This window comes from Aricia agestis, chromosome 10 (assembly GCF_905147365.1).
Source record: "Aricia agestis chromosome 10, ilAriAges1.1, whole genome shotgun sequence".
Taxonomy (NCBI): domain Eukaryota; kingdom Metazoa; phylum Arthropoda; class Insecta; order Lepidoptera; family Lycaenidae; genus Aricia; species Aricia agestis.
The window spans coordinates 3,298,940-3,314,720 of NC_056415.1; the positions used below are offsets into that span (position 1 = coordinate 3,298,940).

At 37.2% G+C, this 15,781-nt stretch overlaps 3 protein-coding genes across 3 annotated transcripts in view; 2 read left to right on the forward strand and 1 right to left on the reverse strand.

Moving 5' to 3' along the window:
- The first annotated feature begins 916 nt into the window (after positions 1-916).
- Positions 917-3,617, forward strand: LOC121730925 (nuclear transcription factor Y subunit B-3). The gene is made up of 5 exons (XM_042120149.1): positions 917-1,188; positions 1,289-1,416; positions 1,540-1,752; positions 2,967-3,006; positions 3,204-3,617. Exons 1-5 carry the CDS (start codon positions 1,089-1,091, stop codon positions 3,308-3,310), a joined length of 588 nt encoding a protein of 195 aa, XP_041976083.1. The 5' UTR covers positions 917-1,088; the 3' UTR covers positions 3,311-3,617.
- Positions 3,618-3,797: 180 nt separating this feature from the next.
- On the reverse strand, positions 3,798-11,512 carry LOC121730919 (ATP-binding cassette sub-family G member 5). Its single transcript, XM_042120135.1, has 13 exons — positions 11,376-11,512; positions 10,000-10,117; positions 9,440-9,624; positions 8,641-8,703; positions 8,377-8,458; positions 7,977-8,108; positions 7,535-7,675; positions 7,058-7,250; positions 6,668-6,785; positions 6,392-6,485; positions 5,886-6,024; positions 5,098-5,283; positions 3,798-4,676 (listed from the first exon to the last, which is right to left on the reverse strand). The coding sequence occupies exons 1-13, from the start codon at positions 11,427-11,429 to the stop codon at positions 4,274-4,276; spliced, it is 1,908 nt and encodes a 635-aa protein (XP_041976069.1). The 5' UTR covers positions 11,430-11,512; the 3' UTR covers positions 3,798-4,273.
- Positions 11,513-12,232: 720 nt separating this feature from the next.
- The window catches only part of LOC121730918 (ATP-binding cassette sub-family G member 8), a 62,753-nt gene continuing 59,204 nt past the window's right edge, over positions 12,233-15,781 (forward strand). Inside the window, exon 1 of the mRNA XM_042120133.1 lies at positions 12,233-12,455. The gene's annotated coding sequence lies outside the window, so the exon portion shown is untranslated. The remainder of the gene's footprint in view (positions 12,456-15,781) is intronic.

Sequence of the window (15,781 nt, forward strand, 5' to 3'; positions counted from 1 at the left end):
GCGACTTAACTACAAGTACTAAACATGGCGGTCTATAGTGATGGGACACTCGGTTGATACTTGTCGAGGACATCGATAAACTAACATGTTATAAGTGAGCATCCTGTTATATTATATATTATATTGATATCAAAAATGATTTTTTTTATATTATATAAAAAAATATCATTTTTGCCTATTTTGTCTCTATGCATTATAGTACATAGAGACAAAATAGGCAAATATGTTTTTTTTTTTACATAGGAGCCTCCTTAATTTTAATAAAACTATTTAATTTATTTTAAGTTTATTATTTATTATTTAAGTTGCCATTATTGATATCAGGCAAAAATTACCAAAAAATCGGACAAATACTAGTTGTACTCGCGCACGAAGTGTTTACAGTTTATTTTAATTTTACCATCAATTATTATTATTATTAAAGTATGTACACAATTGAGTATTTTGTGAACATTTCAAGTGCCTATTTTTTTCGCGATATATCGAGACCGATATTGATATTTTTTCAAATATCATTGTATCGATATTTTCTTTCAATTTCGACATCCCTATTTACGACACTTTGACAGTTTATGTACCTCGGAGAACCGGAACATAAAATGGCGGACCGGCCACAGTATTTTGATTTGGTAGAGACCATTATGCCGAGTCCACTTATAAAATTCAATGGTCAAGTGTGAAGTGACCACAGACTACTTAGGGATACTGTACGTAGTACATAATTATTAATTCCATGGGGATACTACGTATGAAGTGACCAATGAAGTGACAACAGATTTTTTTAATTTAAATTATGAAAAGAGTTGGCACTTGGCTGTTAAGTCGTAAAATGACCGACCCACCCACGGGCCACGGCCCACGACCACGGAGTGCCACGGACCAAGTAAAAAAAAAACAATTGTCATTTGTCAAAGTTGTTAATAAATGTGGTTGCATCTCGCTTAGAATTTCTGCCTTTTATTTATTCATTGAAAACTAGATAATTAACCATATTCTAATAGTTAATTATTTGTAGTATTTTTACACCGTCCACCGCTGATACTCAAGCCCTCAAGCCTTACAAATTGGGACACATGTAAACTTTGTCCATGATGGAAGGTGACGAACTTGGAAGTGACCTAGTGAGATTGGAAAACGGATTTTTAGTAGACGAAGACACTTATGTAGTAAATGGCGATGATGTATTAGGTAAATTATACAAAATATCTTTATAAAATAATATTGACTGTACATTGGTATATTTTTATAGTTTGTTATGCACAATGGTAAACATTGCTATTGTTTCTAGAACAAGAAGAAAACAATTCAGACTCCAACAGTGGTGGTAAAAATGTGCCTTTAAGGGAACAGGACCGTTTTCTGCCCATTGCAAACATAGCTAAAATCATGAAAAGAGCTATTCCCAAGAAAGGAAAGGTATGAAATTTCCAGACTTTTCTATTTGATATCTTATTAACAAGACAAGAAACCTATGAATCGTAAATTTCGTATATAAAATGAAATGCAAAAGAGCTAAATATATATATTTTTTAATTTTAGATAGCCAAAGATGCAAGAGAGTGTGTACAAGAGTGTATATCTGAGTTCATATCGTTCATCACAAGCGAGGCCAGCGATCGGTGTATGATGGAAAAGAGAAAGACAATTAACGGAGAAGATGTTCTGTTTGCTATGAGCGCACTCGGTTTTGATAATTATGTGGAACCGTTAAAGATTTATCTCAAGAAATATAGAGAAGTTGTTTTGTCACCTGTGAGTTGCACCATAAAGCTTGATTTAGTATCTGTCATTGACACAGATATCGATCAAGATAGATGCATGTGTATATACTTTGTGTGCCATATCGTGTTCCCAAACGACAAGCAATACTCGTCTTTCGAAAGTCTGTTCTTCAGTCTGTTATGGGAATTGGACGCCAATCGGAATTAATTAATTAATTTATTTATTGATTCACCAACAGAATCACATTTAACAAAATACAAAATAACAAAATGCACAGTTTTTTATGGATGAATTGTGTTCCAATGAAAGGTGAAATACAACAAACGGTGAATTTTTAAAATGCCTAAATGCCTAAAAGAGCTGTATTGAGCTGTTGAAATTCAAATGAAAACGTTGGCCTAGATAATGGACACATTTTTTTTTCATTGGTATGTCACAGTTATAGGTAGGAAAAAAGTGGCATGCTTGTTTTCATACAAATGGAGTGACATGCTGTATCTATCTTGATCTATGTCTGTGGCCATTGATAATATGAGTGGGCCCCTAGACAATCAATTTTATTGTGCTATATCATTAAACAATATTATTGAACAATTTATTTGAGATTAAACTTTTTAATCGGCACTTAACGTGATCGTCCCGTTAAGTCCTGATTAAAAAGTTTAATTATAATGCAACGCGAAAGTTTAAAATGTTAATTTATTTGAGATTCTATATCAACCCTAAATACAAAAAAAAAAATCTATATCAATCCTAGATGATCAATAATATTGCACAATAAAATTGATGGTCCAGGTGCCTGCTTAGCATGGGCATATATATATAATGGGGTATCCTGGGGGTCCGGACCCCCCCATTAGTATCGATCTTACTTGTCCAATCGACAAATATAGCATATGTACCGCACCAATTGTAATCAGGGAGGTACTTACATGTTTTTTTTTTCTATTCACAGTATAATAATAAATTATACTGTGGAGCAAGGGTCAGTAGAAAACTTATGTAAATGTTAAAACTTATTTAAGAAATAAAATGGGCGGTAAAATACTCACTGGACTAGGCTTACACCGAAATCTGGATGCACAGCTTGATTCTGAGGCTTAGACAATATTCTATCTTTCATTAACACCTAATTAACACCAAGAAAGTATTATAATATTGTTTTAATGTTATAAAACCATTAATAATTTTGTTTTGTTTGTAATTGAATGTTTGTTAATCATGCAAAATGTATTTTATTTCAGGTCACAGTTAACAAATTAAACAGAGTGATGTATGGCTCAGGTTTGTATACATTTTACTTACTACTACTCAACTTCTAATTCACACGGAATAATGTTTGCATTTTTTCCAATAATAGTTCAAGTCCAATCCAGTCATTAACAAGCTTCTTAAAGTATAGCTAATACTTTCACCAAAACAAAAATTTTTGAATCAAAATATATGATTCATTAATTAATTTATAATTATTTTATTTTCAGATGAATCAATCGCTATTTTGTCGAATGAAAATGATAGTGAAACCCAGACAGAAACTGCTGTATACAACTATCCTAAAGTAATCAGTGAATATACAATAACACAGTGAGAAGTTAAGTTATTTATATAAGTAAAGCTTAAAAAATCATTGAAAATGTCAATATTTAACAGAAAATCATGAATACTTATAGTAACAAGCCACATTATCTCAATGCCCAAAGTAATAGTAAATGTTTTTCTGATAATACCTTTTTAAAATAAATGCTACAAAAATCCTGGTATAAATTATTAGAACTAAGAGTAAAGAACTTTTTAAGAAATTAATATTGCACAAAGAATGAGACAAGAATTTGAAATAACCGATCTGTAATATTGAAAATGAAACAAGAGCGATTCAAATGTAAGTTTAATTATTTTAAAATAATATAATATTAAGATAAATTTACAAGGTTGAAAATAAAGTAATAAATATATCATAATAACTTTTATTCTATTTTTTTATCATAGCACACTTTCTTATTTACAAATTTCATCAGTAGAGGATCATTATTGATATATAAACAAATCACATTAACAATAATTATATTATATATTATTATTGAATAAAAAAATGCACATTACAATACATTTCATAGTAAGCAGTGTAATACTTGTGGCAGTGATCTTCAAAAACATTAAATCAATGAGTGTTTTTTAAATTTCTATAGTAGCTTCTATACTATTCTAAGCTTTAGAATCTATAGCTTCTAACTTTTGAAACTAATGGTACAGGTTTCCACATAATTACAAATTACCTCATATTCATCATTCATTGTAAGATATTATTCCTTATGAACCTATACGTGTATCTGTGAATCTAGTATCTACTGAGTTTGAGTCGGGCCGTACGGAGCATCGTCAAAGCAACATATTGATTTGGCAGCTAAGCAATTATTGCATCCTCGAAAACACCAGGATTTTGTAAATACTGACGGCATGTATGCAGCGCTTGGCCCCTTATGGGCTTAAAAGCTCTAAATGTTATCATCTTTTTATGCTTCAAACATCCCTCAATATCCTATTTTGTACATATTTATTCACTAAATTTATCAACTATGTAACAAGGCAAAGGCATAAGGTATAAGAACTTATTAAATATAATAATGCCTAATGAAAAAGCGAATGATATCCCTAAATTGAAATCCATATTGAAATCACCAGTGTGATAGATGTCGCCTCCGAAACCTTTGGCGGTGAATCTTTCAGTCAGGAACGCTTTGCCGCTAGGGTATCTACAGTTGGCATTGGAATTTGTATTGATGTTTGAGGATGTTTGTATGAGATTAGTGATGGAGGTGCAGTTTTCTTCGTCGCTGTACGGTAGGACGTTAAAGGTTGGCTGCTTGAAGATGTTTCGGTGTAGGAATATCGAGGCGTACCGTGTGTGGGTGATGTATGTGAGATAGTACAGCCATTCCTCGTAGCCCTTGTACGATCTGGAAATTAATTACATCATATTACCAGTGGTCAAGCAAGAAGGCGGAAGGTTAAGAAGTACATGCGTCATAAAAATTCGCGGCGAAAATTGAAAGCGAGATGCTGCTAGAGTTCTGGCAGACTGGGTTGGATGAGCTTCATAGGTAAGTACCATAAGATTATTGATTAATAAATCACGTGCATATAAAATTGTCTCGTGTATAACTGTCTTGTTTCCGCATATCGCGTTAACCGATTCAATGCGGCGCACCTTTTTGGAGACTTTCGGTCGTGGCGGCATACAATTTTCTCGTGACACGTGAGCCGTGTCCTGTTTATAAGCGCGGCGTATTTTATCACATATCGCGTATAAAACACGTATGGAAAATGCAGGCCACACCACTGCATTCCATCATAATGTGTGTCATTAAGTATACAAACCTGAGTACTCCACTAGCCAGCATAACGTAGATACACGTGAGGTATATGTTCACGATGCCAGCTATGAGGCCGTTCTTGACAACCATCATCACGGCTATGGCCTGCTGTTCCGCGTAGATGTAGCACGACCAGATCACCAGCGCGAAGTATAGGAAGTCCAGGTTCTCTGATATGTCCCCTAGGATACTGTAAGAAAGGAGTAAAGTTAAATATTTTATGGTAAGCGATACCCGTTGCCAATAACAGTATTATTGAATATTGCGTTCGGTTCTTGTAATCCCCAATTTCCCTTCTGTCTCCGATAGCCTCACTGAATCAGCGAAATACCTTGATTTTTTTCTGAACGTATCTCCGTACGGCCTTATAAGCTCTGGTTTCCTCCAAGAGCGGTGCCGTCGTGTGACGGCCGTGATGCAGCGGTGAATGAACTAGAACGTTGTCTATGTGGCCGGTATAGCGTGGTTTCCTAGAGAATGGTGCCAATTACTGCTCTCTAGGAAACCGCGCCATATTGCCTACATGGAAAACGTTCTAGTGACGTCATTTACCGCTGTATTGCGGCCGCAGCATGACGGCGCCGCTTTTGGAGGAAACCACCAAAGCTTTAGTTTTATTGCTCGCTTATTCATTTGGCACGCAGCACGACAAATCTGCATAATCTTGAGGATAATGACAGTTAAGTAGGACTGTCATGATCCTATCCAAGATAGATCCGATAAGATCCATGTTAAGCTAATGGTAATCCATTGTCGTAGACTTTTCTATACTCAAGTACTGTTGCAACTTACGGGTAGACTATAGCAGCAGATGCAAACGCGGTTACAAGGGAGAAGGGCAGAGAGACGAGGTTCCACGACAGCAGCAGACTGGCGCCGCTGTACAGACCGTCCTGAGATTCCTGGTAGTAACGCGTTCTGTATGGTCCGTCTAGAAATATTAAGAATATTATCATTGCCAACGCTATTACTTAGAAGAACTGAAAGTAAGTAATGACCATTAGTAACGAGTCGTTACTAACGACTGAGTTGCTAATACATTATAAGTAGGTAGTGTGTGAGTTCCGAAATTTAAATCAGTATGCTGGCGACTTCTCGTGACTTATGTGACTTCGTTGGGATGTCATTATTATTAGTTACATTTATCTCAACAATAACACACCACTCACCAGTGTGGCGACTGGCGTCAAATAGTAACCTACTGTATGACGTCTTGTATATACATAATATACTTAATTGGAAATTTCGGAACTTGACAGTGTTAATACTAATAGGTGGTAATAAGACTTCAAACGTACATAGACATATCGTGTTCATGATGCTGATGAAGTAAGTGCCGATCATAGCGTTGAATATCAGTCCGCTTTTCGTTATGAAAGCTCTCTGGTAATCCTGTTGAAAATAAATTGTGTCAACATGTGGCTCAAAATACTACGTACCTGCTTAACCTTAAACAAGGTATTTTTAAGTTTCAATAGAAAGCGTTCAACAGTGCCCATTATATTATATTACCTCTTATTAGCAGAGCTAGGACTATTGGATTAGGTACAGCAATGGATTAGTTAATTTCATACCTTTGCTTCATTGTAGAAGAGCCACAGTATGAAGAAGTAAATCGGCAGCGAGAACAGTCGCATGAACATCTGTTTGATGCCGTGACGTTTGAAGTTGAAGATGGATGCCAGAATTCGTCTGCAAAAATTACATTGTTATTTTTTGGTTATAAAACTACTGCTGTCAGATTTAGATATCACTTAGATCCTAAGAATTGACGTCACAGTACACGCAAGCATAGCGTCTACAGGAAAAGCTATGACGTAGCTTTGCTGGACCTAAGATGCGACGTTATATTTATCAGTCTGTCTGCTACTTCGCGGCGGCAAAACTCGTTTAGGTATAGCGCGGGAATCATACATTTTACGTGGATACAGATTTACCGTGAAAAGGTAACAAGGATCACTTACAAGTACAGCATCCACAATACAGAAACGCCAGTCATTTTGCCGTAGCTGTGCTGGACCTTGTTGAGGCCTCGTGGACCGGCGGTCTGCATCAGAGCTGGACCTTCCACCCTAAACTTTTCCACCAGGGCAGCAATCTGATGGTTCGACTCGATGAAGCGTTCGCGTGATCGACGATCTACCGTTGATAGACACACTGAAAATGGAAGAGGGCTTTAAGATTACAACAGAAGTTATAAAACATGATTTTAGTGAAGATTTGCCGCTGCAGTTGAAAGAAAAACATGCTGCAAACGGTCATTTAGCAGCCACATTTGGTAATGTTCTTGTAAGAAGTAGGCTCAAAGGTCCGTCCAAAGGCCTGATTTATAAAGCTGTTCGACTCTAATTCGGAAACTCACCGCGCGGATACCGGTCAATGCTTTATCACGAGTCAACGAATCATGATGAATTGAAGGTTCCCGTTTATCTGACACTTACGATAATACATGAGCGGGTTCTCCAGCTGTGGGCAGGGGAAGCCGATGCTGCCAAAGTAGTCGAGCAGGTTGCGCGTGGGACCGGCGTACACCACGTCGCCAAGACACAGATACACCACGCGGTCCAGGAACGGGAATACGTCTGGAATACGGTGGTTATTACTCCCAGGCAGATTCACAAAGGATCTTCATGTTGTCAGAGGTTGCGCAGTTATACCTAAGCATATTGTTATGTTTTGTAATTTGTTTCTGACAGAAGATTGTAAAAAATGATGCTAGCAAATGGTGATACCGTGGTGATACCTTAAGGCTACGGTTCACATTTAAAAAAAAAAACAGCAACAGGTATATGAATTCGTGTAGTCATGTCATATCTTTCTCTCTTTAAAACCTAAGCTTCAAGTATTGGGACAGTCCTCAGTTACTAATTTACCACAACTTACCCGATCTGGGCTTCTCCATAGTGAGTATGATAGTGGTGCCATACTTCTTGGCGGCGTTGGAGAGGATCGATATCACGAGATATGTGTTCAAAGGATCCAGATCCCAAGTTGGCTCGTCCAGGAGCAAAATCACTGAAAATGTATGATTTGGTTAAATTCTTGGTTTTTTCTGAAAATTACTTAGGTATGTCTTACTGGCCAGAGTTTTGAATCTCACTGTTATCAAAACTCTTTGGGAGCCCATTGCCCCGATAAAGATTTTTCCCGCACATGTTTTGCTCCAGAAGCCCGAGAAACCCATATAAAGGTAATGCGGCTTAGCTATACAGCGCAGCGGTAGCATTGAGGCCTACGATGAAATTCTTCAGAAAGTAAAATAATGATCTGCAAAATTGCTTACGTGGATCCCTTATAAGCTGCACGCCGATGACCAGGCGTCGGTATTCGCTCTTGGTGAGGCTTGTCACACACTTGTCAGCAACCTGGTGAAAGGAGAAAAAAGAGTGAGAAGAAGGTTACTTACATAAGACAATTATATCAGAAATGGCATGCGTTATCGGTTATAGTTTCATTAAAATAGAAACACCTTACAGCATGTCAGTACCTTGTTGGAATTTAACTTTATTTAACTTTCTAACAAATTCTGTTCAGATGTGACTCTTACCTGGGACAGAGCTAGATCAGCCATCACCTGTTTAACTTTCGAAGATTTCATGTACCCCGAAATCTGAAACAAAAGTGACTATTGTAAGTAAATTATAAATTATATTTTAGTGCAACCGCCATTGGTAAGCATTACTTAATATCAAGGTCATTGTCAGTCATTAAACGCAACGGCTAATGACAGAATTTGAAAAACACTTGGGGTTAGGGTAGTTAACGAGATAAATCAAAGTGTTTGTAATGTGTGTAATGTGAATGTGTGAGTGTTGTGAGAATAAAATTTATTATTTTTATTATTCGTAGTTGTTGGATAACATTGTTCAGTGTGCATCCGTTGTCTGATAGCCATTACACAAGTTTTACTCGTGGGAGAGCCATGCTTCGGCACAAATGGGCCGGCTCGACCGGAGAAATACCACGTTCTCACAGAAAACCGGCGTGAAACAGCGCTTGCGCTGTGTTTCGCTGAGTGAGTGAGTTTACCGGAGGCCCAATTCCCTTCCCTATCCTCCCCTATTCCCTTCCCTTCCAATCCCTACCCTTCCCTATTACCCTATTCCCTCTTAAAAGGCCGGCAACGCACCTGCAGCTCTTCTAATGCTGCGAGTGTCCATGGGCGACGGAAGTTGCTTTCCATCAGGTGACCCGTTTGCTCGTTTGCCCCCTTATTTCATTTAAAAAAAAAACTTAGCATGGGTTATGTACGTAGCCATAAGTTATTATGTGTGTGTAATAAATAATTTTGTATTGTATTGTAAAACGGTTTGGTCACTAATGGGTGTCAGTTGCTCAATGCTTACCTTGGTAAGCGACAAGCTGAGTGTCTGCTGCACACTAAGACCAGGCAGCAGCCGCGTAGAGTGCTTGACCAGGGCGCACGAGCTCCTGAACTGCTCCTTCTCCAGGGGAATACCCTCGAGCAGAATGTGGCCTTTGGACGGTGCTCGTCGGCTGATCACGTCGAGCAGTGCTCTTTTGCCGCTCCCTAGAACATAGGGAATAGATGCATATAAGATGTAATAAAAGTGGATCGTCTTTTAAAACACCAAGTGACGTTCCGGTTTTGGAAATACATGCTGCGAAGCTAAACATTCTTTTTTACAATTTTCTAAACAAAATGAAACGTGTGATTTTACCGACGCTTCTATTACGACCTTCTTATGATGGCACTGCTGTTTTACGACTGTTTTACGACCGGCACCGCTATGTTACGGCCGACCTATGACGGCACTGTTTATATTACAACTTACAGCTACCTATTTTCTTATGACGGAACCGCTGTTTGTCTTTTACTTTTTCTATCTATCTGTCTGTCTTTTCTACGTACTCTTGTATTTGTCTGTCTGTCTGTTCTACGTACCCTTGGAGCCCAGTATGGCTGTGACCTCTCCGCTCTGCGTGGCGAAGGACACATCCTTCAATATGACCCCGGTCTTGACCCCGCCTGTCAAACGCTGGAAGAAGCTGCCTGGTTCCACCTATAAAAGGTAAGATGGTTAAAGTTTACGGCTGTACAGTGACGGATTAACCCTTAATCAAATTAATTAGTTGCCTAGGGCTGAGGGCATCACGTCTGAGTGTGCATAAGAAGAGCAAAGGTTCAAAGACCCATTCTAGTTGACATACGGTTACGGAGGGCACAGGCATGGATTGCTTAGGCCCTAAGCCTTAGGGCATCAAGTTGTCTTAATCCGTCACTACGGCTCTACCTAGGTACTTAGATTTAATTATTACTTAATTTTAATTTATCAATCAGTTTTAAAATTATTTTTCGTACAATAAATAATTAAAGTTAATACTTTGATCTACGTCCGTCCATCTGTCACCAGGCTGTATCTCAAGAACCGGGATAGATGGACTGTACAGTTGACATTTTTACAAATTATTCTCTATTGCGGTGGCAATTTTTTGTTATGGTGATATATATAATAAATATATTGTAAATTTGTTGTTATGGTGATAACAACAAATATTTATAAAATAAAATTAAAATTTATATATAAGGGGGTTCCCACACAAAACGCTTCCCATACATACTTTTGTTTGCCTTAATTAATAGTACCTAAGGTAGGCAGGGCCCCCGTAAGGGCTATTGGCGCCTGTGTGCAAAAAAAGGATATTGGCGCACCTTTAGACAATTTTTTTGGGTCCTTGGTTTAGGCGCCCCTAGAGGATGGCGCCCGTGTGCATTGCACACATTGCACATATGGTAGCGGAGGCCCTGTACCTACGTAGCCCATCGTGCGCGAGTCTGACTCGTTCTTAGCCTTTCTCGTTTTTAAATTACCATATTAATTGTGAATCTGTACTAACAAAATAATAGATTTAATAACCTCCTCGTTTTCGGAAGTCGGTTAAAATATAATGATAAAGGAAAAGGGATAATAAAGGCCCGTAAAAGACGCGTTGCCCCTTATGACTTATCCCGTACAAACGACATCAACGGGAGCGCGGTCCAAGAATATCAGGATTTTTTTAATTCAATAAGTAAATGAATATTTTATAATGTATGAAGTAAACAGTATCTAATTTATGACATTGCTTCTATAAAATAATATGTACGCAATTAAAATTATTTAAGAAAATGAAAATAAAAAAATTAATTGCGCTAAAATACGGGAGTAGTCAGTAAGTGTACAGTAGTAAGTAAACTATACTGATTTTAATGTAACCCAACTGTGATAGTATGTATAGCTAAACAGATTTTATTAACTACAAGTACTAAACAGTACTTACCTGTCCCGAATGGAAGACATTGCAGAGTTCCAACGTATAATCACTTCCAATCATCCTACTCTTTACTCGTTTATTTACAAACGGAAAAATACGCGGCCATACAGCCTTCTACCTCACAAAACATAGAACTGAGCTAGCTCAGCTCACTTCACGTCAGTTCTATTGAGCAGGAGCCGTAGCTAACTTCACTCGCAACTGAATTCACATTGAGTAACTGTACTTGACACTTGTAAATGTATTGGACGAGGAAAAGTTAACTTTATATGATTCAAATAAGGTTTAAATTGGTTTGGAGAGGGTAAAATAGGCGTAGTTAAGGGGAAGCTTGCTGCTTGATCGATGCAAACAGTTTTGTCTTCCTAGCTCATTAAGTTAATACCTACATCAAAAGATACTGGTGTATGGTAAGTTAATAAAAAATCATTTCTTATTTTCGGCCAGCTAATAATTAAAAAATTAACAACAATTCAACAATTGATAGGGTTAAAATAATCATCCCTTAATTAATACAAAATCTTGTTTTATCTTTTGTGATAAAAGTTTTTATTTATTTGTCTCAAGTTGTCATAATTTTTTTAAATAACCTTAAATGGTATTATTTAGTATACATGGTGCTTCCCCTTAATAATGAAAGCCTCATTTTCCATACATTTTCTACTATGCAACGTATTGCTCACCGTGAACCTCAAACAGCTTGTTTTCCGTCCCTTTTCCTCGCGTTGGAAAATACATTGTAACGTGAAAAGGCAACAAACTGAATGCTTTTGTTATGTTGATACATTCCAAAGATTATATCTCTCTTTTCGTCAAAGGCGCCATGTTGGGGTATGAAAGAGAAGGCGATAGTGCGCAGGCGCAGTGTCAGTGACTGCTCAGTACGGTTTGGTGCGGTCTTTACAGTCGGTCATTTAGTTAAGTCTAAACACAATTTTGCCAAAAAATTGTCGTAATATATATATTTTTTGTATAAAAACATTGATTTTTGATAGTGTTTTTTGTGTTTTTGTGAACAGTGTATCAAATAGATCTAGTATAAAGATTTATAGTGGCGTTGTCAGTGTCCCGTTGGGTTTTTTGCTGGTAAGTTTTTTTGTATAGGTGTTCTAATGTAAGGTACACAAAATATAGAACAATGCTAAGGTTACAATAAAACAATTGAGTTGTTTGTGCGAAATTTGCAAACGACAATTGCTTGGTGATTAATTAAAAATTTGTAGGCTTTAATAGGCGTTACGAACGTATTAAATAAGTACTCATAAAGCTAATAGCCATATTAAGTGTATGAAATTATAAAATGCTGTAAAAATAAAAATAGATATCTATACTAATATTATGTATTGTAATATCTTGGTGTAACGTTGTTGATCAGCAAAGACGAAAATTATTGCTATGAAAAATATTAGCCATCCCGTGTTATTACGTGATGCACAGGACTAATCTGTCGGTTCCTACGGTTACACGATCAGTCTAGCATCAGTTCAGTCCATCAGTCTCAGACTGACGCCAGAATGATGGCCGGAACGTACACAATAAAAAAATATCAGTGCGTCAATCACACGGTTACACGATCATTCTTCCGTCAGTCTGGATCAGACTTGACTTGACCGTGTAAAGTAACCTATGTCTTACTCTTAAAACCCAGTGGGATGGACGTCGACCGATACTACTGACGAGAGAATAAGCGGACCATTTACATGCTTATCTGAGGCATGGATCGTCTTTCATTTCGGACAGCTATTCTCAAAGAGTGCACCGCACAGCCACGGGGCAAAGGCTTTGTAGGGACTCCGCGAACGATAAATAAATAGTTTATAAACATAGATATGTTGACATTTAGTTGGTAGCATAGAGATAAAAACTTGACTTCTTAAAAGGGTTCCGCCACTGAAAAGTATGAGAACCGCTGATTTAAGGGATTGCACCCCTTTTATTTCTGCCGCAGCGGGTTATTGGTAGGTTTTAACTTTAAAGAAACGCACTTGATACTCTCCAAGGGCTGCTTGCGGTAGCTATAGTGACAGGTATGACTGTTCATTGGGACCACCCCATTGGGTGAGCTGAGGATAGTTCATTAACCAACCTCAGCTTATTTGTTTCCACAAATACTGGTGAAATTCCTCATGACATTAAGCTACTATGTTACTTAATATAGCAAAAGCAGCCTATATTTGCAAATAGGTACCTTCAAAATTTAATATAAATGCAAACACAGATTGCAAAGTAACAAAATACATAGCTGGCATATTATACTAGTTGGCTAATATAGACCTACATTTGTGACCGTATTTAGAATAGTAGTTTCATTTAGGAATTAGACATCTATGTGATCTATCTCTATCTGTTGGGAGTTGGGACTGAACTTTGGTAGATATTATAATCCACTAACCCAACTGCCTGATAAGTCACAAAACTTTGTTAACTGGACTTAACTCATAAATTGAACTATAGGTATCTGAATTAGGTACTGAAAGTTGACACTCGATATTATATGTATACAAATACATGCATATATCACAATTATAATAATATTAAAATGTGAATCTGTCTGTCTGACGCCCAAACCGCTGAACAGATTTTGCTGACAGCATCGAATTTTCGAACAGGCCAGGTATCCTGAATACCTGGAAATTCGCGAATTTAATGTTTTTAACCCATTCTAAAAACTAAAAAGTCTACGACGCAACGCCGCAAAACAAATATCTTCATACAAAATCCGTGAAGATGATATACAGGATGTCCCAAAACTCAACGATAATCTGGGACCGGATGAATGGCCAAGTTATACCAGTTCCGTGAAAAATAAAATAAAAATTCCATATCACTCAGTTCAGCGATAATAGACAATTTTGTAAAAAAGTCGAAATTCGACACCCTTGGTCGCATTTTCAAGTCCTGTGATCACCAATGTCACAATTTCGCTGTGATTTTTTTAATTTCGAGATCTTTATTAACGATGCTATTAATCGCAACTACGAATTAATGTAAAAAACATTGTTAATTTAATAAAATAAGTTAAGTTTTAGGGAGTCGTGGTTCACAAAAATATTGTTAGTTAACTTTGACACTTCATTTTGAAAAAAAAATGTACTACACTACCCTTGGCAAGTTATTTCAAAAGATGGCGCATTTAATCAAGATTTAAAAATGATGCAACACTAGCCACTTTTCTTGCTACTAAAATTTTTATTTCTCATTTTTTCCAAATTGAGCTTATTTTGAACAACTCAAGATTAGGAATTTTTGTTACTAAAATTTGTTATTTTTTGTTTCTGGTCTTAAATCAAATTATTATTTTTAGTAAAGAGGTAATTCAGTCAGTTAATAACCAATCTTACTGTAAAAAAACATAATAATAATTAATAAAACAATGAAGGAACCGTCGTAAAACTTTTTATTAAATTATTCTCCTTAAACTACAATAAATGTTCGAATTGTTTGCCTCCGGCACGAATACAGGCTCTGCAAACGCCTTACAAAAGACCTTTGCACCAGTCGTGCCAAATTTCTTGAATTTATTTCTTCTGACGCTGCAGCAATTTTTTGGCGAAGTTCTGATAGATTTTGTATTTTTTTCGAATATACTTTTTCTTTTATGCATCCCCAGTAAAAAAAATCAACTGGATTTAGATCGGGGGAACGAGGAGGCCATAAAATTGAGCCACCGCGTCCGATCCATCTGTCAGGATAATCAGCGTTTAAATAATCCCTTACAGCTCGAGCATAGTGCGCCGGACAACCATCTTGCTGAAACCACATTTCTCTGCGAATACTGAGCGGTGCGTCTTCTAACAAATTTGGCAAATCGTTTTGAAGAAAATGCAAATAGGTGGCGCCATCTAAATTTTGAGTTAGCTCAAATGGTCCAATTACTCGTCCGTTTAAAATTCCAGTCCACATGTTTACTTTGAATTGGTATTGGGATCGGTCTTCACGCATTAAATGCGGATTTTCGACGTGCCATTCATGAAGGTTGTGTAAGTTCAAATAACCGTCTCTTTTAATTGTAGATTCGTCGGTCCATAAAATTTTGTTTAGGAATTCAGGATCTTCTCGAATTTTCGTTAACATTGTTCTGCAGAAATTAATTCTAGGTGCGTAATCTCGTGGGAGCAAACTCTGGACGCGTTGCACATGATACGGATGAAATTCGTTTCGTTTTAAAATTCGATGAGCGTTACTTTTCGGTACTCCCGTTGCTAGTTCTATCGCACGTACTGAAGTGCTAGGGTCATTTTGAATTTCATTCAAAACTACGTCGTCGTAGTCTCTTTGCGGTCTTCCACCGGACGTACGAACACTGGGCAATCGTCCTTCCGAGTATGACGCGTGCACATTTTGGAATACGCGATAATCTGGGTGACGCACTGACGCTGCACATTGGGGTATCTCTCGCGATACAATCTGGC